The sequence below is a fragment of the Delphinus delphis genome, chromosome 2 (genome assembly GCF_949987515.2).
Source record: "Delphinus delphis chromosome 2, mDelDel1.2, whole genome shotgun sequence".
NCBI classification, from domain to species: domain Eukaryota; kingdom Metazoa; phylum Chordata; class Mammalia; order Artiodactyla; family Delphinidae; genus Delphinus; species Delphinus delphis.
Genome location: NC_082684.1, coordinates 143,704,449 through 143,728,676, shown reverse-complemented (window position 1 = coordinate 143,728,676; position 24,228 = coordinate 143,704,449). Strand labels below are relative to the sequence as shown.

The following is a 24,228-nucleotide window of genomic DNA, read 5'->3' as shown; positions in this document are numbered from 1 at the left end:
CCTCCCTAATCCTTTGGGTGGGAAATTCTTCCTCTTCTTTCTTTGCTTAGCAGGTGCTGAGACGATCTCCTACTCCACATCAAGGGAGGAACAGCAGGATTCTTAAGCAAGTTTGTTTACCTTAGGCTTGTTGTTCCAGACATTAAACCTAGAAACTATCAATATAAAATAAAAATTGATACATTTGATTCAGTAAAAAACAAAAAACTTAAGGTTAAAAAAAAGAAAAAGGACAAAAAGATACCCCTTCCCCCAAAAAACTTCACCAGGAACTAAGTCAAGTCAAAACACACACTACAAACTAAGGGAATTATCTGCTAGATTACTGTATGTGTCTAAGGGCTAATTTCTTAATTTACAGAGAGCCCTTATAAATTAGAAAGAAAAAGATGAGTGACCCAAGAGCAAAATGAGCAAAAGGCCATTAGCAGAAAATTCAGTGAAGTTCCAGCGGACATATACTCTGTCTCATTATCACCTGCAGAGGGTGAGCTTCTTACCAGAAAGCTTTTGCTCTAATTCTCCCTCCCTCCTTGATGACTTTCTTTTCTCATACCTTTTCACAGATACCTCTTCTTACTTTTGACTAGGTTTTACCTTCTTTTTTTACTTCCTGACTCATAGGAATATTGCAATTGCACAAATTTTCTCATATTCCCCTTTTCCTAAAGTAGGCACAAAGCTCTTGAGGATTTCCAAGTGTATTACTTATAAAAATGGAAAAACAGATGGTGAGCTGAAGATTCCATCTTAGCCTGTGCCCACCCTGTTTGTTTTTTAATATAGATCCTGTAAGAAGAGATTAAAAACTTCACACAGTGGTAGAGTTTTGTTTACACAAAAGGTGCAAGCAACACTTCCGAGGCTTTCATTTCCAGTCTCTCCTAAGAATTAGGATTGGTGTAATATCTCTGGGTTTGTGAGATAAAGTGGATATGGGCAGATGAGATTATGAATACTCCCTGTGTTAGTTGTCCTATTAGTGATGTCCTCATTTTCTCCTCTCCCTTTGCTATGAGTAGTCCTTCAGTGGAAAACCTTCCCATTCTCCTTCCATCGTTGTCGCTGTTAAGTCCCAGGTGAAGGACATTTGAGCACAGGTGGTATCAGTAATCCTAGGGCTTTGAATAATAACAGTAAGTACTCAATTATTTTTATGTCCAGATACTATGCTAAGTATTCTACATGTATTATATGCAATTTCTCTTTTTTTTTTTTTTTGTGGTACGCCGGCCTCTCACCGTTGTGGCCTTTCCCATTGCGGAGCACAGGCTCCGGACTTGCAGGTTCAGCAGCCATGGCTCACGGGCTTAGCCGCTCCGCGGCATGTGGGATCCTCCCGGACCAGGGCACGAACCCATGTCCCCTGCATCGGCAGGCGGACTCTCAACCACTGCGCCACCAGGGAAGCCCCTATGCAATTTCTCTTTTAATTTTCTCGACCACATCAGGAAATCCTTGTGTAGATATTGTTCCTATTTTACATACATAGAAAATTGAGGTGCATAAAATGTAAATAACTTACCCAAGGTAAGTTTATACCCACTTCAGAACCTGAGCTCTTACTTCAGATATTTGGTTGGAAAGTTGAAATTCAAGGTAACAGTAAGCCTGGTGGACAATAGGCCTGGGACAAACCAGGGTGGAAGAAGAGCTAGTGATAAAGTCAGAGAAGCAGAAATAGACTTCACGATTCCTTAGAACAAATCCTGGGGATCTGTTCTTTGTACAGATTCCTTCTGTTTTTAGCTCCCTGTGTTTTATCCCATGTCCTCTCAATTATCTGACACTTCCAATTTCAGAGCCTTTCTTGAGTTCTGTGGTGAACGAGCTTGCCTTTACCATCAAAGTTTATTAAGTATTTTCTTTGATATTTTCAGTAGTTAAGTTTTCTCTCTCCTGCCACTACCCTAGTTCAGGCCACTTTCATCTCTCTTCTGGACTACTTTAGTAGCCTTTTAACTGTTCTCTTGTCTTATCTTATTCTCATCTGTCTTTCAAGCAATTAATATAAATGTTTCACTGTCACTTTTTCTTTCGGTATATTTTCAGCATGGTAAGCTTGCTGAGCTGCTTAAATATAAGTCCAGTGAAATTTGAACTAAATATGCCTTTTTAAAAAAAAGTTGTATTTATTTATATTTATTTATTTTTATAAACTTATTTATTTATTTATTTATTTTTGGCTGCCTTGGGTCTTCGTTGCTGCACGTGGGCTTTCTCTAGTTCTGGTGCGCGGGCTTCTTATTGTGGTGGCTTCTCTTGTTGCAGAGCATGGGCTCTAGGCACACTGGCTTCAGTAGTTGTGACTCGCTGGCTCTAGAGCGCAAGCTTAGTTGTGGCGCATGGGTTTAGTTGCTCCACAGCATGTGGGATCTTCCCAGACCAGGGCTGGAACCCGTGTCCCCTGCATTGGCAGGCGGATTCTTAACCACTGCACCACCAGGGAAGCACCAAGATGTCTTCTTTTATTATACATCTTTTACTGGGAAAATTTCACTGGAAAAACATTCTTCATTGTTCTAAAACCTTTGAATTGCATATAAAATAGGACATTCTTGAAAATCTAATACATGTGAATATATCTGCAGTTTCTGATGGTTTTAAATAGTTTTAAATAGGCCTCGATATTACTCTGAGAATGGGGTCTAAGTTCTGATAAACATTGAGGGTAAAGGTGTTTCAAATTGGCCGAAGTTGAAAGTTGTCTCTTATTAAATTTTCCTGATTTGAAATACTGATGGCATGTAGAAAGTCAGTTAGATTTTTAGTATTTTTAAGTACAGTAATTATTCTTAATAATAAATGAATATTACCTCTAAGAAATTAGAATATAAAGTATGATGTATAATAGCTTATAATACATGTTTATTTGCTGGAGCCAGAATTAAAGGCATGTTGAAAGGATCCTTAAGTTTTTTAGCCCTTATTTTGAAAAAAGCTGCATTTCGTCTCTTTGATTCCCATTAATAGTACTTATATTATAATTTCTTCACAATTTCAACTTAAAAAAATTACGAATACTATATGATTTGCCACATATTCAAAATCAGTGAAACTTGAACTGAGAAGAAATTTTTTTTTTTGGACGTGCTGTGCTGCTTGCAGGATCTTAGTTCCCCAACCAGGGATTGAACCCACACCCCCTGCAGTGGAAGTGCAGAGCCCTAACCATTGGACCACCAGGGAATTCCCAAGAAATTGTATGATTTAGTGATCCTTTTTACCATAAGTAATGCAAAAACAGACTACAGCACAGGAATCAAATAATTCACGGACAAATTAAAAATATTTGTCTCCTGGGACTTCCCTGCATGGCACAGTGGTTAAGACTCCATGCTCCCAATGCAGGAGGCCCAGGTTCGATCTCTGGTCAGGGAACTAGATCCCACATGCATGCCACAACTAAGAAGCCTGCATGCTGCAACTAAGGAGCATGCGAGCCGCAACTAAGGAGCCCACCTGGTGCAACTAACTAAATATTAAAAAAAAAAATTTTTGTCTCCTGAGTTCCAGCTCAACTTTCTGTTTGAATGTCAAACTAAATTTCACAGTTATGAAGCAGACATCATTTTCTTCTACAAACTTACCTTCCCTTACCAAATGTCTTATTTTTATTAAATATATGGATCTTAAGTTTTAGAGTTCCCTGAGCCTTAGAGTCAACTTCAGTTTTTCTTTTCCCATCATCCTTCACTTTTCACTGGTCACAAAGTTCTGTCAGTTCTTCATTTAAAATATATTTCACGGGACTTCCTTGGAGGTCCAGTGGTTAAGACTCTGTGCTTCCAGTGCAGGGGGCACGGGTTTGATCCCTGGGGCTGGGGAACTAAGATCCCACATGCTGTGCGGCACAGCCAAAAAAAAATACACACGCACACACATATATATATACATATATTTCAGATAACGTTTTATATAAGATTTCATTGAAAGAAGGTGTTGCTGTTTTTAGAAGTCTGTATATTAATTTTGTATCTTGCAGTTTTACCAAATTCATTGATGAGTTCTGGTAGCTTTTTGGTGGTGTCTTTAGGATTTTCTATGTATAGCATGTCATCTGCAAACAGTGACAGTTTTACTTCTTTTCCAGTTTGGATTCCTTTTATTTCTTTTTCTTCTCTGGTTGCTGTGGTTAGGACTTCCAATACTATGTTGATTAAAAGTGGTAATGGGAATTTCCTGGTGGTCCAGGGGTTAGGAATCCGCACTTCCACTGCAGGGGGCACAGGTTCAATCCCTGGTCCGGAAACTAAGATCCTACAAGCCACACTGGATGGCCAAAAAAAAAAAAAAAAAAAATGGTTGAGCATCCTTGTCTTGTTCCTGATCTGAGAGGAAATGGTGAAATGCTTTTCACCATTGAGTATGATGTTAGCTGTGGCCCTGTCATAAATGGTCTCTATTATGGTGAGGTATGTTTCCTCTATACCCACTTTGTTGAGAGTTTTTATCATAAATCGATGTTGAATTTTATCAAAAGCTTTTTTTTCATCTATTGAGATGATCATATGATTTTTTGTCAGTTTGTTAATGTGGTGTATCACATTGATTGATTGTTGCAGAGCACGGGCTCTAGGATGTGCTGTCTTCAGTAGTTGTGACACGCAGGCTCCAGAGCACAGGCTCAGTAGTTGTGGCACACGGGCTTAGTTGCTCCGCAGCATGTGGGATCTTCCCGGACCAGGGCTCGAACCTGTGTTCCCTGCATTGGCAGGCGGATTCTTAACCACTGCGCCACCAGGGAAGCCCCAAACTGTATTTCTTGAGTACTTATTAATTGGTATTCTAATTAAACATTTAACAATGTTCTTTGGCTGGTCATTTTCATACTTACCATTAGCTATATAGACTGTTCCTTATTTCTTTGTTATTACTGGGTCCCCTGCATTTTTTTCCCACCTCTCCCCTATATCATAATTATAGGTATCAAAATCTTGGCATATCACTTTTGAGATGTTTTACATTTCTGTTCAGGATATTAACACTTTAAGCAGGTTTTGTTATTTTTATTTTTGGTCTCTCTTGAGTCTATTCTCAAGTACACTTCACTCTTCGAATGACTAAGAATTACAGAATAATTGGGCTGGATTAATGATGTTTTATCCTATAGTTGAATATATAGAGTTGTAGTAGCTATTTTCTTTTGTTAATTTAAATATTCTTTTGTTAATTTAAGTGTTTAGTATTAAATATTTTATTTAAATATTTTAATAGAAATCTAGTTAGAATAATAAAATATTTATAGGATAGGACATAATTTATTTTCCTAGATAATAAAAGCTTCATTTTATTTGGACTCTATTAATTTGAAACTGTGTGTGAATATGTACTGAGAAGTTTTGGTCAAATTTTAGGAAGAATATTTAAACTACTTAGAGTACCTTCCAGATGTCCTTGAATACATTAATTTACTTGTAAACAATATGTTATAGATTATTACTAAAAGAGGACCATCTGAGAACCTAGGTCATACTTCATTTGTTTGTCTGTTTTTCATCATAAGGTTTAAAATTTAGAGATTCAGACAGAATGCCACAATTTAAAATTCTGTATCCTTAGCTAACTTTCCCATAACCTGTTTTTTCTTTAATAGACTCTAAAGAGACAGAGGAAAGAAAGTCTTACGATCATTAACAAAATCTTCAGCATTTGCTTTTGTGGTGATGGTGGTAGAGGGAAGCAAAAAGAGAAGCAAGCATTCAGGAAGATCATTTTGTGGTTAAAAAAAATTAAGATCTGTTGATGGCTCCAAAGTATTAGTGGGAGGGAGGCAGACATTTCTTCACTATTATACTCTTTTGTCCCTAGCTTTAGTGAACATCCATAATATTTTGTTGGCTAAGATTCGGGAAATGAATATACCGCTCAGTATGCTTGGGAATAGTTAAAATATTTGCGTATTTGTTGTCCCACTTCTAAAATCTCTATAAAGGTTGTCATTTCCTATTTCAAATGTTTGAAGCAAGACATGATAGGCAGTTGTTATTATTTGGAAATTTCAAGACTAAACCCTGAAATCATCTATTTGTAGAAATCTAGGATTGTAGAATGTATTTCCCAAATACATACACTTGTTAGTGCCTTGGTTTCTTATTGACAGTTTTATAGTGGGATTACTACATTGACCAAAAGAGGATAGCTATTTGTTTATGGGATTTTCTGGTGAATATATTTCTGCACTGAATTTGTCTGGAATAAAAGAATATATAGGTCTCATTTAAGAAGCATTGTTAGGTGAAAACTGGACTTTCAGAGTGGTCTGACAGTTATTCAGAATGTAAATATTCACAGTGTATATAAACTACTGGTTTAAATATCAGACCTTCAAAGTGGTATTGAAACACCTTGATAAAATATTATCTAAAAGCAGTTAAGATCATCTAAAGCAGGGATCAACATACTTTTCCTGTAAAGGACCAGATAGTAAATATTTTAGGCTTTGTGGGCCATATCGTCTCTGTTGCAGATTCAGCTCTGTTATTATAGGGCAAAAGCAGCCAAAGACAGTACATAAACAAATGAGAGTGACACCCAATACAACTTTATTTAGAAAAACAAGCAGGGGACTATAATTTGCCAATGAGTTTCAATTTGAAAAATATGCTCTTTATGGGAACTCTCTGTACTTCCTGCTGAATTTTTCTGTAAACCTAAAACTGCTCCAAAAAAAATGTCTATTACAATTTCTGGGACTTCCCTGGTGGTCCAGTTGTTAAGACTCTGTGCTTCCACTGCAGGGGGCATGGATTCTTTCCCTGGTCGGGGAACTGAGATCCCGCATGCCATGCGGCGCAGCCAAAAAAAAAAAAAAAAAAAAAAAAAGTCTATTACAATTTTAAAAAGTGTCCTAGAAAATAAGAATAATTTAGAAACAAGTAATGATCAAAACCTCCATGGCAACTCTTGGTTTTCACTGAGTGATAAAGCCACTGGATGACTAACTCATAAGTACCAACTGTCATGTATGCTTTCAGAGGGTCTAAAACTGTTCTGTTTTACAGGGATCTTTTTTTAGCACTTACTTTATTCATTGATTAAAACAAAAAATTGTGACATACTGTTACTACATTTGGTAACATAAAGATCCAGAGCACCTTCTTCAATACTTGTTGTTGGAGAAATTGCTGATTTAAAAGATCCTGAAATAGTAATTCCTGAGGAATTTTTAATTATGCTGCTGTTCTGTCATTGCTATGTTAATTATTTTGTTCGAGTTTGCATCTTACAGTACTTATTTTTCTTCCATGAATATACCAAGGAGTATGCTTTTCAATAAGTCATCTAAAATATTTACAATCATTGGCTGTAATATCTGTGTAAATCATCTGATAATTCATTTGAAAAATTCATTTAGACTGTGTTGCAGCTGACATGACTTTTGAAACTTAAATATGACTATAACGTATATATCTACTTTTAACCTTTTTATTGTGACATATAACGCATACAGAAAAGTACATAAAACAGAGATGTCCAGTTTAACAAGTTATCATAAAGCAAACAGTGGAACTACCATGCAAGTCAAGATATAGAGCATTGCCAGCACCCCAGAGGCCTCTTACGTGTCCTGTTATGACTATAACTCCTTCTCTTATCCCTAGGGTTAATCACAGTCCTAATTTTTATAGTACCCATTTTCTTTTCTTTATACATATACAGCTCTAAACAGTAAAGTTTAATTTTGCCTGTTTTTAAATTTTACAGGTTGACTCATATAGTATGAATCCTTCAGTTTATGACCATCCTTTATACTGTATTCATTTTAGCCACTCAACAAAAAAAAATGGCCCGGGTAGACTGAAGTAATAGAATACTGACCTGTGTTAAGCCTGTCTTCAGTAAAACTGCTGTATGGGTGACCTGTCAAAACATGTTCGGTGCCTCTTCCTGCCCTTAAACTGTATTTTCTATCATGCAGGACACTGCTGCAGGTACATAATGACAATCAGGATGGGTGACGAAAGGCATAGCACTTGGCTTTGAAAATAGATTTCTCATTGACTCTCTGAGATCTTGTATCACCCTGTAAATTTTATGGTGATAGGATTGGCTTTGTTGTATTAAAGATTAGTTACAAAGATTTTTAAATGTGAGTGTTGTATACCTATAGTAGATACATATAATACACATACATACTTGTGTTTCTGACTGAAGAAACACTTTAATTATCTAAAACATTTGATTTTATAGAAAAATACTTTGTTTTTCAGGTGAAACTTCCACCGATGATGGAAATCATAACTGCTGAACAGCTGATGGAATATTTAGGTTAGTGTTGAAAAGTGAATGATTTTTATATTTCTTTCAAAATAAACCAAAGTTTTCAAAGCTAATATATTACCAAATTTCACCTTTTTGAGGCTATTTTTAAGTTATAATTTTTAATCTCTTAGTTAAAAAATTTTATCAGTATGTTTCTGTTATTGGATGCCTTCTTTCTGACCAGCATTAAAATTCTTTAATATAAATAAAGAGACTAGTGACATCTAGAAAACAAGGTACATATTAATTCCAATAAACTACAGAGTGGGAAATGGCACAAAAACTCTAACATTGAATGTAGGTAGTGTTTTAAAATATTGAGTAGACTTGAATTAAAACCCAGGAGGTGATTTGGAGCAGTGCTACCCAAAATATGATTCATGGACCTCTGTCAGTCTTTAAAATGTTAGTTACCGGTCTGCAATGAAATAGAGGCTTATACTAGAGTGTAAAACATTTTAGTCCATCTGAAATTTTTTGATGGCCAATTTTTCTTGATGAAGGAAGCAGTGTATTGAATTGCATTCTTATGCAAGATTCTTATTTCAAAACAGACCATACTACACAGTTTGCAGACCAGTTGCATTGAGTAGAACTTGTTTACAGAGTAGGTTGTTGTATATCACCCTGTGGTCTTTTACAATTTAGCAAATAAGAATTTATATATTTATACTATTACCAAATCGGAAATCTTAATCCATATTCTTACAGTTGTTTAGTAATTAAATTTTTATTTTAAAAAATTTTATTAGCTGATTAGTTTATTTATGCCATTCCAGACAACTAGCTAACTGATTTTTTTTTTGTGAGGTGTAGGTTTAGTGAAGTAATTGAGATTAGAGCTTTTGGAAGACCTTTTTCTTTCTTTTTTTTTTTTTTTGCGGTACACGGGCCTCTCACTGTTGTGGCCTCTCCCGTTGAGGAGCACAGGCTCTGGACGCGCAGGCTCAGTGGCCATGGCTCACGGGCCTAGCCGCTCCGCGGCATGTGGGATCTTCCCGGGCTGGGGCGTGAACCCATGTCCCCTGCATCGGCAGGTGGACTCTCAACTACTGCGCCACCAGGGAAGCCCTCGAAGACCTTTTTCTTTATGTAATTAATGTCATTTAATCCCACTCACTGGCTAGGGAACCTCATAGTTAAGTGTAGATTACTTTCAATATCTAGATGTCTGGAAATAGAATTTCTATTTAAACCTCTTTTACTCTAGCTTGGTGATTCTTAAACTTTGTGGTTTCTAAATTATATTTCATGGAAAAGGCTGAAATATGCTTAGTGCTTTTGATGAACAACCAGTATGACTGCCAAGGACTGTGCAAAGGGGAAGTATTAGGAGATGAGATTAGACGTAATGGGATCATATCGTACAGTATCCTAGGCTATTATAGCAACTTTGACTTTTGCTGTGGGTGATTGGGAAGCCATTAAAGGATTTTGAACAGAGGACTAATGATCTGACTTTGAGTTTAACAAGAATTCTCTGGCTGTTATGTTGAAAATAGAACTTAGTAGTGTAAAGGCAGAAGCAGGGAGATTGGTTAGCAAGCTGTTAAAACTGGCAAAAGATGGTGGTGGCTTCAAGCAGGGTAGTAGAAGTGGAGATTATAAAATATGGTCAGATTCTGAATATAGAGCTGACTGAATTTGCCGATCAGTTGAATGTGGAGTGAGAGTGAAGTCAGGGGTTACCCCATGATTTTTGGTTTGAACAACTGGAAGGACAGAGTTAACATCAACTGAAACAGGAAAAAATGGAAGGAACATGTTTAGGGAGGAATATCAGGATTTTGGTTTTGGGATGTTTATTGGCATTCAAGTGGAGATATCAGGGAGGCAGTGGGATATATAAATGTAGAGTCTAGAGGAGAGGTCTCAATCAGTGCTGTACAGTAAAACTTTCTGTGTCAATGGAAATGTTCTATATCTGTGCTGTCTAGTTTCATAGCCACTAGGCACATGTGGCTCTTGATATCTTAAAATATAGCTGATGTGACTGAGGAACTGAATATTAAATTAATTTTAAATTAAATTTTAATTAATTAATTAAATTTAAATTTATGTAGCCACATGTCACTACTAGTTATTGTATTGGACAGCACAGATCTAGCCTGTAAATACACATTTGGGAACAGATAACATATATAAATGACAGTTATACTGAGTCACAAATAATATGAATGTAGATAGAGAAGGGAAGAGATCAGTAGACTGAATCTTGGATGTGCCAGTGATTAGAAGCTGAGGAAGAGGAAGAATGGGTAGAAGCTCAACTATATAGAAGAAAAACCAAAGACTAATTTCCTAGAATCTAAATGAAGAGTTTCAATGAAGAGTTAGAGATTAGTTGAATCAAATGCTGCTAATAGGCCACGCAGGATGAAAACTGAAAATTGACCATTGATTGAGCCATAAGGAGGTAATTGGTAACTTCAGCGCGTCCACAGGATAAAAACCTGACTGGAGTGGGCACAGGGGAAAATTAGAAGCCCTTATATATTGTACATAGCCAGTAGGAATGTAACATAATGAAGCTACTGTGGAAAACAGTTTGTCAGTTCCTTAGAAAGCTAAATATAGAATTACTTATGATCCTACAACTTTACCCAAGAGAAGTAAAAATACATGTTCACACAAAAACTTGTACAGGAATGTTCATAGCAGCATTATAATAATAGCCTAAAAGTGGAAACAACCCAGATAGCCATAAACTGATGAGTGGATAAACAAACTGTGTTATATCCATATAGTGAAACATTATTCAGCCATAAAAAGGAATGTATTGATACATGCTGTAATATGGATAAACCTTAAAGACATTTTGCTAAGTCAAAGAAGCCAAGTCACAAAATACCACTTATTATATGATTCCATTTATATCAAATGTCCAGAATAGGCAAATTTAGAGACAGAAAGTAGATTAGTGGTTGCTTAGGACTTGGGAATATAGGGGGGAAATAGAGATTGACTGCTAATGGGTATAGAGTTTCTTTAAGGGGAGACCAAAATGTTCTAAAATTAGATCATGATGATAATTTCACAATCCTATTAATATACTTTAAAAACATTGAATTGTATACTTTAAATGGGTTAATTATATGGTATGTGAATTACATTTCTATAAAGCTGTTTTTAAAAAAAGAAAATTGAAGGAAAGGAATTGAAAAGAGTATTTTAGACAAATAGAAGTATTAGTCTTAGGCAGTACAGATACTTTATCCTTAGCAATAGGAGGGAAGATAGAATGTATTAAAAATAGATGCAGGTAGGTGGACAGATGTGGGTGTGGTAACTTATAGAAGGTCTTTTGAGTGCTTCTATTTTCTCAGTGAAACGGGAAACCAGGTTATCAGCTGAGAGTGAAGATGAAGGAGGAGTTGTTGAAGATGAGAAGGAAGGTATAAAATAGTTGCCTAGACAAGTTGGAAGTGAATGGGGAGATGAAGTATGATTCCTGGGCATTACCACTGGGGTTAGTGAGACCAGCCAACATTGGCAGTATGATTTCTTCAGTCACACTCAGCTGTATGAGTATAGGCCTGAATAGTGGAGGAGCAGGATTTAACCAGAGCTGGGTTTTTGCCAAGTGAGTATGTTGAAGAAAGAGTCTAGGAAACTGAAGGTATGTGTAGAGAGTGGTTATAATGATGAGCTATAATAGTTAAGTTGCATAAAGAGGAAATGAGGATATAAATATGTTGAAGAAAAATGTGACGGGATTTAGTGGATTGTAGGCCCTGATACAGCTGAAGAATTTTTGGAGCCTGGTGATAACAAAGCTGTATGATCATAGGGAATGAGTTTCTGAGATAAGGTGGAATATAAGATTCTTGTTGGAAAAGAGGCAAGGAACAGAAAGTCCAGGGTATTAGATGGGTCATCTCTATGAGTACTGAAATTATCAAAAATTATGGCAGGATTTGTGTCATAGAGAGGTAGTGAGCTAGGAATGAGGCAGATTGACCTGAAAGTTGGTAGAGAACTATAACCAGGTGGGTGGATAATGGGTAGTATTATATGATAGCATGAGTTTTAAAACTGAGGAGTTTTAGGGAGGAGGGAGAGAAAGAATGACCCTAAGGAGCAAGTAGATCCACCTTCAGCCTCACCGGTAAAGAAGCATGAGAGAGAAAAGACATCACTTGAGAGGGCTGCAGTGTCATCAAGGCAGAGCCAAATTTCATTTAGGCAGAAGATGAAGGAAACCTTAAGAAAAGAAAATACTTAGAAGATTTGAGAGACCATGAGTTCCAGAGGACACTGAAATTCAAGATAGGAATTTAGGAGTCGTTAGTATAATAAAAATGGTATTTAAATCTGTGGAAATTGATGAGATCATTAAGAGAGAAAGTATAAAGAGAGAAGAGACGTGGGTCCAGGATCATCCCCTAAAGTTTCCCAGCATGCACAGATTGGGTAGAGCAGTGTTTCTCCACCTTTTTTTCAGTATTGCCCCCCTAAGGAGCCTTTGTGGACATCTTTGTCCTAATCACTCACTCCAGGAAATTTTAATACCACAGATATACTGTATGTCTGTTCATGTTCTGTGGCCCTTTGAAGGCCACAAACCATTATAATATCTAAGATACTTTTGTCCCTACCCTCCAAGAATCAGTTTTTGCCCCCTTGGCGGTAACATCGCCCCTGCTGAAATGCATGGGTTAGAGCAGCGGTCCCCAAACTTTTTGGCACCAGGGACTGCTTTTGTAGAAGACAATTTTTCCACAGGGTGGGGGGAAGTTTCAGCAGGGGCGACGTTTAATATACTGGGCTAAATAAAAGATATTATTAAAATTAATTTTACTTCTTTTTACTTTTATTAATGTGGCTACTAAAAATTTAAAGTTACATATGGGCTTGCATTTGTGGCTTGCATTATATTTCTGTTGGACAGTGCTAACCTTAAACTGTGCTGCCACTCCACAGCTTCTTATGTCATCCTGGCTCTGCTGTCTGTGCTATCATAGACCGATGCCATTTACCTAACCTCTTGCCTGCTAGTTATTACCATCACTCTACTTGCCTTTTTCTGTTCTACCTTCTGAGACAAAATGAGCTCTTTTGCTGTCAGTTCCCATAGCTAAAGAATGCATTTGTAATGGCAGAGACCCATGAGCAGAGGCAGAGGGCATGTGAATGGAGGTACTAATAGTATAAAAGGGTAAGATTGGAGTGGAAATAAAAGCATCATAAATTATAATATCTCTTCATTTTACAGATGAGGTAACCAAAGCTCAGAAAGATTAAATTATGTGTTCTCTCCATCTAGGCACCTTCTAATATGATTTTTAAAGTGCTGAAAGGCTAGTATTCTCAAAAGTATATCCCTTCTCCCTTTGCACCACTCAAGTGTTTTTGATAGAGTATTTTAAATTCCTACTACTTGTCTCTTCCTTTTTTTTTTCTTTTTCTTATCCAGCAAATATTTACTGATTATGTACTGTGGACAAGTTATTTGGAGGTGTCAACAATACAGTCAATGTCGCTTGCATAAATGTACTAAGAAAATGTTAACATGGTATTTTTCTTGGAAAGAAAATAATTAGTGCATCTTGGTATCTTAAATTTATCTAACTGTTAGATTTTAAAAATCCCTGAGAGAGCAGGACATAGAGTAGAGAATTTTTTAAATTATAGGGAAAAGGAAAAATTGACAAAGTAATATTTAGATTTAGGTAGCTAAAGAGGTTTGGAAGTCCTGGGCGAGGAGACTCATCTACAGGGACAGCATGAAAGTAATATGATCCTAATGGGAGGTGGGAGAGAAGTGAGCAAGAATAATGTGAGAAGAGAGATTCTGAAAACTCTGCCTCACCAAAAGTAAACTTTATTTAAAGCCAATCCTGCCAAAACAAATTGTTTAATTTTCTAAGCTATTTGGATTTTGTTCTCTTGAGATTACTCTAGTTCTCTGGGGGAACCAGAGATACTTTTTCATTAATAAGCAAACACTAGTAGAAAGATTGTAAAGAAACCATTAAAGGTTTTCCTAGGTTTTTCAAAGGTTAGAGGAGGAGGGAATTTTAATTTGGAAATTTCTGTTACTGGAGTATTAGAACAGGGTCAAACATGGACATGGCTTGTTGGAGGGCTTTGGCCTCAAGAAAGCAACATGAAAGCTCCTAGTGAGTGCTAGGAGGTCTAAGTGGGGAAGAAGTGTAGGTGGAAGGCAGAAAATGGTTAGGAAGATGAGGTTAAAAAAGCACAACACAAACTAGAATACACACTATGATTTTAACCATCCAAGACAGTTTGTATGATGGTGAGACTAGCATCGTATTATAGTAAGGAAAATGGTTGTTAGGATGATGGTGCTGTCTGACTTTTTAAAAGGTAATTTATTTTATCTTTTGAACATAAATACTATAAAAGGAGGTCAATGTTGAAGCATTTTAATTTTGCCCACAGTTGACTGTGTCTTCTCTTTTCCAAATGCTCACCTGGGATAAGTTACCTACTACCTACTGCCAAACCCTCTCTTCCTTTTTTGGCCTAATGTGGCTGTCAGGTTTTTGTTTCTTAATTTCTGTTTGTCTGAAATATCCCATTAATAGCAAAGTCTTATGGATTCTTTCTTTGAAATTCTTTCCTCTCTCTGTATACTGGTACTTCGGAATGTGATTTATTGCAAGCTCTTTTGTTTCCTCTACTCTCCAAATTAGCCTACATATCAGTGTTATCTTCTTAAAGCACCAGTTTCATCCTTCACTTGTCTACTTAAAAACAGAAAGATTCCCTTATGATCTTTCACAAGCAGCCAAACTTACTGATGTATTATTTATGATTTTCTATAATCTGATCAAGCTTACCCATCCAGCCATGTTTCCCACCACTCTGCAACATAAATCTTATGTATAAACCTCCTTATAAACTGCCCATATAGCAAGATGTTTCTTATATTTGCTTTTCCCATCATTCTTTCTCCCTCAAAGAATGCTTTTTCCCCTCACTGCCTTGGCAGGTTCTGCCGATTTTTCTGAATCTGCTTTAGATACTACCCCCTACAAAGGATATTTCTAAGTGCTAAAGGCTTTATGAATATTTCTTTTCAAAATCACTTGGTACTTAAGGCCTTTATTACATTTTACACTCTATTATACCTTATTGTTATTTTATTCTGTTTCCTGTATGTTCTTTGCCCAACCAAATTATTAGTTTTTTAAGGGAAACGCTCATTTCCAAACACGTTAACCTGTTGCTAAACACGGAATAGACTTTCAATAAATACTGTTTTTTAAAAAATGTTTTATTTATTTGGCTGCGTCAGGTCTTAGTTGCAGCACGCAGGATCTTCGTTGTGGCATGTGGGATCTTTTTTTTGCAGCGCACGGGCTCTTCACTGCGGCGTGCGGGCTCCAGGGCACGCAGGTTCAGTAGTTGGCAGCGTGTGAGCTCTCTAATTGTGGCACGTGGGCTCCAGAGCCCATGGGCTCAGTAGTTGCAGCATGAGCGCTCTCTAGTTGTGGTGCGTGGACTCTAGAGTGTGCAGGCTCAGTAGTCGCGGTGTGTGGTTTTAGTTGCCCCACAGCATGTGGGATCTTAGTTCCCCGACCAGGGATTGAACCTGCATCCCCTTCATTGGAAGGCAGATTCTTAACCACTGGACCACCAGGGAAGTCCCTCAATAAATAGTTTTGATTGAAGTAGTATTGTTGACCAATTTTGTTATAAAGGTTAGATAAGCTAGACAGAATTCTTAAGAGATGATTTATTTAGATATCTAAAACTGAAAGATGCTCCCTTAAAAACTCAAAATCAGTCTTTTAAAAATATCTAATTCTCTATTACAAACTTTCCTAAAAATACATATGTCTATTGCTTCATATCACCCCAAAATTTAGTCAGAACAATGAACGTTTATTATCACACAGTATCTGTAGGTCAGGAATCTGGGTGTGGCTAAGTGACTCCGGCTTAAGGTCTCTCATGAGGTTGCAGTCAGTGTGTCAGTTGGGGCTGCAGTCTTATCTCCAGGCCCAACTGAGGAAGATCTGCTTCCAAGCTTACTCACTTGGTTGTTGGCAGGATTCAGTTCCTCACAGGTTGTTGGACTGAGGTTCTCAGTTCCTCATTGACTGTGGCTCTCTGTGGCTCTCTCTGTAGAGGCTTCCTTCAATTCCTTGCCGTGGGCATCTCCAAAAGGCAGCTCAGAACATGGCAGGTGGCATTCCTCAGAGTGAGCAAATGAGAAAGCACCATGACAAACGACACAATATTTTCTTTTATAATTTTGTAAGTGACATTTCATTAATTCTGTTGTATTTGATTCACTAGAAGTGAATCTAGTCCACACTCAAGGGAAGGTGATTATACAAAGGTATGAATGCCAGGCTATAGGGCTCATTGAGGTCCATCACAGAGGCTGCCTCCCTTAGTCAGGCCATTCTTCTCTTGTCTGAAGATCTTTTCTGACCTCAGGAAAAGAGGAGTTGCTTATCTGAGTCTTTCCCAATAATTATTCTATTCTTAGCACCTAAGCTTTAATCCATGATAGCATATCTAGGGTCATTTAGTATTGAATTATGTAATGTTCTGCATCCTGACCCTATTAAAGTTGTAGGAAAGCATACACTACAGTCTTTTATCAGGATAAATACAGAGCTTAAATGAGATATAGGATACCAGTATAGCAAATATGTTCTCTATTATTTGAATAAATAATGTATAAAATTTACTCAAAGCGTAGTTTTCAGTTAAATGCTATATTAAAACCTCAACATGTAAATATACAATGTGCCATGTATAATAAGGATTCAAAAATATTTGTTAAATACACTTGCTTATATATTTCTGTGAATGAATTAATTTAGTGATTTAGAATTCCTGTACCTATGGTGGAATAAAATTGTTATCAGTTAGATTTTGCCATCTTAAAGTTCTAAATAAAAGCAAAAATAATAATATATTGATGTTCGTAGGAATTCCTTTATTATCAGAGTTGGAGAGATTAAAAGAATACTTTTTTTTTTTTTTGGTCTTGTTTTGTTTTTGCCGTACGCGGGCCTCTCACTGCTGTGGCCCCTCCCGCCGCGGAGCACAGGCTCCGGACGCGCAGGCCCAGCGGCCACGGCTCACAGGCCCAGCCAGCCGCTCCGCGGCACGTGGCATCCTCCCGGACCGGGGCACGAACCCGTGTCCCCCGCATCAACAGGCGGACCCTCAACCACTGCGCCACCAGGGAAGCCCAAAAGAATACTTTTTTAAAAACTTATTTATGTATTTATCTTTGGCTGCGTTGGGTCTTCGTTGCTGCATGCAGCTTTCGCTAGTTGTAGCAAGCAGGGGCTAATCTTTGTTGTGGTGCATGGGCTTCTGATTTGTGGTGGCTTCTCTTGTTGCAGAGCACAGGCTCTAAGCGCATGGGCTTCAGTAGTTGTGGCTCATCGGCTTAGTAGTTGTGGCTCACGGGCTCTAGAGCGCAGGCTCAGTAATTGTGGCGCATGGGCTTAGTTGCTCCTTGGCATGTGGGGTCTTCCCGGACCAGGGCTCGAACCCATGTCCCCTGCACTGGCAGGTGGATTCTTAACCACTGTGCCACCAGGGAAGTCCCTAAAAGAATACTTGATGCAGTCTTTAGAAGTTTATTTTGAATTTGAAAATAAAAGTTAATAAAACAATTTATCAACTTAGTGATTTGGGAGGCTGGCTGAGAAGTTAGTTCCATGTATCACTGTTTATATCAAATTAATTCCAGATAAATTAAAGATTTAAACGTAAAAAAAGACAAACATAAAATTACATGAAGAAAGTATATGTGAATGTTTGTATACTCTGAAGAGGTGAAAATCTTTCTAACATGACATCAAACCCATCAAACCCAGAAGCTATAATAGAAGAATTTGACTATACTGAAATTAAATATTTCTGTATGGTGAAAAGTAGGCAAAAAACATCACCATAAACTCAGAAGCCATTATGGGAAAAAAAAATTTACCATGTATAACAGGAAATGTTCTAATTTCTCTAACTGAAAAAGAGCTTTTATGTGGTTCAGTAAAAAAAAAAAAATGATAGTTGTATAGGCAGGCAATTCAAAGAAAAGTATATATAATTAATACATAGTTAAAAAGGCAAAACATGGATAAAAAGTTACTGCATATATTAAAATGATGCTACATATATTTAAAAGGTATCACGTATACTGAAAGTCATTTATAGGGGCTTCCCTGGTAGCACAGCGGTTAAGAATCCGCCTGCCAATGCAGGGAACACGGGTTCCAGGGAACACGGGTTCGAGCCCTGGGCTGGGAAGATCCCACATGCCGCGGAGTAACTAAGCCCACGTGCCACAACTACTGAGCCTGCACTCTAGAGGCCGCGAGTCACAACTACTGAGCCCGTGTGCCACAACTAATGAAGCCTGCACGCCTAGAGCCTGTGCTCTGCAACAAGAGAAGCCACCGCAATAAGGAGACCGCGCACCGCTACGAAGAGTAGCCCCTGCTTGCTGCAACTAGAGGAAGCCCGTGTGCAGCAACAAAGACCCAATGCAGCCAAAAATAAATAAGTAAATAAATTTATTTTTTAAAGTCATTTATATATTAAAATGGTGATACCAAGTGAAAATACCTGTATAAAAATGTATCAGTTTGGGGGAAGTATAGTTGCTTTACAATATTATATTAGTTTCAGGTGTACAGCATAGTGATTCAGTATTTTTACAGATTATACTCCATTAAAAGCTATTACAAGATAATGGCTATAATTCCCTGTGCTATACAATATATTCTTGTTGCTTATCTATTTTATATGTAGTAGTTTGTATCTCAATTCCATACCCCTTTCTTGCCTCTCTCTCTCCCCTCTCCTCACCGGTAACCACTAAGATACCAATTTTTTAAATGCAAAAAAAAATGTTTGCTTACTTCTAAGAATGACAAACATTTAGAAGACTGATGACACCCATTCTTGGAAAGGTATTGGGGTAATAGTTATCTTGCTGATAGCAGTGAAACTTGGTAAAAACCTTTTAGAGCTTTATTGTAGTGACATGGAAAGATGCTTAAATATAAAGAGGAGGAAAAAGAAAGTTCAAAACATAGGATGTACACTGAAAAAAATATGTGAGACCTTAGCTAACAGTTAACATTGATTTTCTCTGAATGGGGGGGTAAATATTTTATGTTACCTATTGCTACAATTTATAATTAAAATATATTACCTTTGTAATTAGATAAAACGTAATATTTTTAAAAGGCAACTTTACCGTTTCTTTTTACAGGAGACTACATGCTTGATACAAAACCAAAAGAAATTTCGGAAATTCAACGTTTAAACTATGAGCAGGTAATAGATACAATTTTTGTTATATTAAGATAGTTAATTTTTACTTACGGATATATTCATTGGTCTCTATCAGTGGCTTTCCTTTTTTTTTTAATTTTTGAATTTTATTTATTTTTTTATACAGCAGGTTCTTATTAGTTATCTATTTTATACATATTAGTGTATATATGTCAATCCCAATCTCCCAATTCATCATACCACCCCCACCACCACCCCCACCACTTTCCCCCCTTGGTGTCCATATGTTTGTTCTCTACATCTGTGTCTCTATTTCTGCCTTGTAAACCAGTTCATCTGTACCATTTTTATAGGTTCCACATATATGCATTAATATACGATATTTGTTTTTCTCTTTCCGACTTACTTGACTCTGTATGACAATTTCTAGATCCATCCACGTCTCTACAAATGACCCAATTTTGTTCCTTTTTATGGCTGAGTAATATTCCATTGTATATATATACACCACATCTTCTTTATCCATTCGTCTGTCGATGGGCATTTAGGTTGCTTCCATGACCTGGCTATTGTAAATAGTGCTGCAATGAACATTGGGGTGCATGTGTCTTTTGAATTATGGTTTTCTCTGGGTATATGCCCAGTAGTGGGATTGCTGGGTCATATGGTAATTCTATTTTTAGTTTTTTAAGGAACCTCCATACTGTTCTCCAAAGGGGCTGTATCAATTTACATTCCCACCAACATTGCAAGAGGGTTCCCTTTTCTCCACACCCTCTCCAGCATTTGTTGTTTGTAGATTTTCTGTTGATGCCCATTCTAATTGGTGTGAGGTGATACCTCATTGTAGTTTTAATTTGCATTTCTCTAATAATTAGTGATGTTGAGCAGCTTTTTATGTGCTTCTTGGCCATCTGTATGTCTTCTTTGGAGAAATGTCTATTTAGGTCTTCTGCCCATTTTTTTTTTTTTTTTTTTTTTTTTTTTCTGTACGTGGGCCTCTCACTATTGTGGCCTCTCCCGTTGCGGAGCACAGGCTCCAGACGCGCAGGCTCAGTGGCCATGGCTCACGAGCCCAGCCGCTCTGCGGCATGTGGGATCTTCCCAGACCGGGGCACGAACCCACGTCCCCTGCATCGGCAGGCGGACTCTCAACCACTGCACCACCAGGGAAGCCCTGCCCATTTTTTGATTGGGTTGTTTGTTTTTTTAATATTGAGCTACATGAGCTGTTTATATATTTTGGAGATTAATCCTTTGTCCGTTGATTCGTTTGCAAATATTTTCTCCCATGCTGAAGGTTGTCTTTTTGTCTTGTTTGTGGTTTGCTTTGCTTTACAAAGCTCTTAAGTCTTATTAGGTCCCATTTGTTTATTTTTATTTCCATTACTCTAGGAGGTGGATCAAAAAAGACCTTGCTGTGATTTATGTCAAAGAGTGTTCTTCCTATGTTTTCCTCTAAGACTTTTATAGTGTCTGGCCTTACATTTAGGTCTTTAATCCATTTTGAGTTTATTTTTGTGTATGGTGTTAGGGAGTGTTCTAATTTCATTCTTTTACATGTAGCTGTCCAGTTTTCCCAACACCACTTATTGAAGAGACTGTCTTTTCTCCATTGTACATCCTGGCTTGCTTTGTCATAGATTAGTTGACCATAGGTACGTGGGTTTATCTTTGGACTTTCTATCCTGTTCCATTGATCTATATTTCTGTTTTCGTGCCCGTACCATATTGTCTTGATTATTGTAGCTTTGTAGTATAGTCTGAATTCAGGGAGTCTGATTCCTCCAGCTCCACTTTTTTCCCTCAAGACTGCTTTGGCTATTCGGGGTCTTGTGTCTGCATAAAATTTTAAGACTTTTTGTTCTAGTTCTGTAAAAAGTGCCATTGGTGATTTCATAGGGATTGCATTGAATCTTTAGATTGCTTTGGGTAGTATAGTTATTTTAACAATATTGATTCTTCCAGTCCAAGAACATGGTATATCTCTCTATCTGTTTGTGTCATCTTTTTAAAAAAAATTTTTTTTTATATATCAGGTTCTTATTGGTTATCCATTTTATACATATTAGTGTATATATGTTAATCCCACCTGCTTTTGCTGCATCCCATAGGTTTTGGATCATCATGTTTTCATTGTAATTTGTCTGTAGATATTTTTTGATTTCCTCTTTAATTTCTTCAGTGATCTGTTAGTTATTTAGTAACGTATTGTTTACCCTCCATGTCTTTGTGTTTTTTATGGTTTTTTTTGCTGTAATTGATTTCTAATCTCATAGCGTTGTGGTCGGAAAAGATGCTTGATATGATTTCAATTTTCTTAAATTTACCAAGGCTTGATTTGTGACCCACAATGTGATCAATCCTGGAGAATGTTCCATGTGCACTTGATAAGAGAGTGTAATCTGCTATTTTTGGAAGGAATGTCCTATAAATATCAATTAAATCTATATGGTCCATTGTGTCATTTAAAGCTTGTGTTTCCTTATTAATTTTCTGTTGGGATGATCTGTCCATTGGTGTAAGTGAGGTGTTAAAAGTCCCCCACTATTATTGTGTTACTGTCAATTTCCTCTTTTATAGCTGTTAGCAGTTGCCTTACATATTGAGGTGCTCCTGTGTTGGGTGCATATATATTTACAACTGTTATATCTTCTTCTTGGATTGATCCCTTGATCATTATGTAGTATCCTTCCTTGTCTCTTGTAACATTCTTTATTTTAAAGTGTATTTTATCTGATATGAGTATTGCTACTCCAGCTTTCTTTTGATTTCCATTTGCATGGAATATCTTTTTCCATCCCCTCACTTTCAGTCTGTATGTGTCCCTAGGTCTGAAGTGCGTCTCTTGTAGACAGCATATATATGGGCCTTGTTTTTGTATATATTCAGCGAGCCTGTGTCTTTTGGTTGGAGCATTTAATCCATTCATGTTTAAGGTAATTATTGATATCTATGCTCCTTTACCATTTTCTTAATTGCTTTGGGTTTGTTTTTGTAGGTCCTTTTCTTCTCTTGTATTTCCCACTTAGAGAAGTTCCTTTAGCATTTGTTGTAGAGCTGGTTTGGTGGTGCTGAATTCTCCTAGCTTTTGCTTGTCTGTAAAGCTTTTGATTTCTCCACTGATTCTGGATGTGATCCTTGCCAAATAGAATAATCTTGGTTGTATGTTCTTCCCTTTCACCACTTTAAATATATTGTGCCACTCCCTTCTGGCTTGTGGAGTTTCTGCTGAGAAATCAGCTGTTAACCTTATGGGAGTTCCCTTGTATGTTATTTGTCCTTTTTCCCTCATTGCTTTCAATAATTTTTCTTTGTCTTTAATTTTTGTCAATTTGATTACTGTGTGTGTCGGCGGGTTTCTTCTTGGGTTTATCCTGCCTGGGACTGTCTGCACTTCCTGTACTTGGATGGCTATTTCCTTTCCCATGTTAGGGAAGTTTTTGACTATAATCTCTTCACATATTTTCTTGGGTCCTTTCTCTCTCTCTTCTCCTTCTGGGACCCCTATAATGCAAATGTTGTTGCATTCAGTGTTGTCCCAGAGGTCCCTTAGGCTGTCTTCATTTCTTTTCATTCTTTTTTGTTTATTCTGTTCCACGGCAGTGAATTCCACCATTCTGTCTTCCAGGTCACTTATCCGTTCTTCTGCCTCAGTTATTCTGCTATTGATTCCATCTAGTGTATTTTTCGTTTCAGTTATTGTATTGTTCATCTCTGTTTGTTCTTTAATTCTTCTAGGCTTTTGTTAAACATTTCTTGCATCTTCTTGATCTTTGCCTCCATTCTTTTCCCGAGGTCCTGGATCATCTTCACTATCATTATTCTGAATTCTTTTTCTGGAAGGTTGCCTTTCTCCACTTCATTTAGTTGTTTTTCTGGGGTTTTATCTTGTTCCTTCATCTGGTACAAAGTCCTCTGTCTTTTCATCTTGTCTATCTTTCTGTGAATGTGGTTTTCCTTCCACAGGCTGCAGAATTGTAGTTCTTCTTGCTCTGCTGTCTGCTGTCTCATGGATGAGGCTATCTAAGAGGCTTGTGCAAGCTTCCTGATGGGAGGGACTGGTGGTGGGTAGAGCTGGGTGTTGCTCTGGTGGGCAGAGCTCAGTAAAACTTTAATCCACTTGTCTGCTGATGGGTTGGGCTGGGTTCCCTCCCTGTTGGTTGTTTGGCCTGAGGCGACCCAGCACTGGAGCCTACCCGGCTCTTTGGTGGGGCTAATGGCAGACTCTGGGAGGGCTCACACTAAGGAGTACTTCCCAGAACTTCTGCTTCCAGTGTCCCTGTCCCCACAGTAAGCGACATCCACCCCCTGCCTCTGCAGAAGACCCTCCAACACTAGCAGGTAGGTTTGGTTCAGTCTCCCCTGGGGTCACTGCTCCTTCCCTTGGGTCCCGATGTGCGCACTACTTTGTGTGTGCCCTCCAAGAGTGGAGTCTCTGCTGTCAAAGTCCTGCAATCAAATCCCGCTAGCCTTCAAAGCCTGATTCTCTAGGAATTCCTCCTCCTGTTGCTGGACCCCCAGGTTGGGAAGCCTGACGTGGGGCTCAGAACCTTCACTGCAGTGGGTGGACTTCTGTGATATAAGTGTTCTCCAGTTTGTGAGTCACCCACCCAGCAGTTATGGGATTTGATTTTATTGTGATTGTACCCCTCCTACCATCTCATTGTGGCTTCTCCTTTGTCTTTGGATGTGGGGTATCTTTTTTGGTGAGTTCCAGTG

At 37.7% G+C, this 24,228-nt stretch overlaps 1 protein-coding gene across 5 annotated transcripts in view; it reads left to right on the top strand.

Moving 5' to 3' along the window:
- The window catches only part of MINDY2 (MINDY lysine 48 deubiquitinase 2), a 116,669-nt gene that overhangs the window by 6,966 nt on the left and 85,475 nt on the right, over positions 1-24,228 (top strand). For all 5 annotated transcript variants that reach the window (XR_009518480.1, XR_009518479.1, XR_009518478.1 and 2 more), the window contains exons 2-3: positions 8,214-8,271; positions 19,484-19,548. Coding sequence is in view for 1 of the 5 variants with exons in the window: in XM_060005889.1 (XP_059861872.1) it covers positions 8,214-8,271; positions 19,484-19,548 (123 nt within the window). In the remaining 4 variants the exon portion in view is untranslated. The remainder of the gene's footprint in view (positions 1-8,213; positions 8,272-19,483; positions 19,549-24,228) is intronic.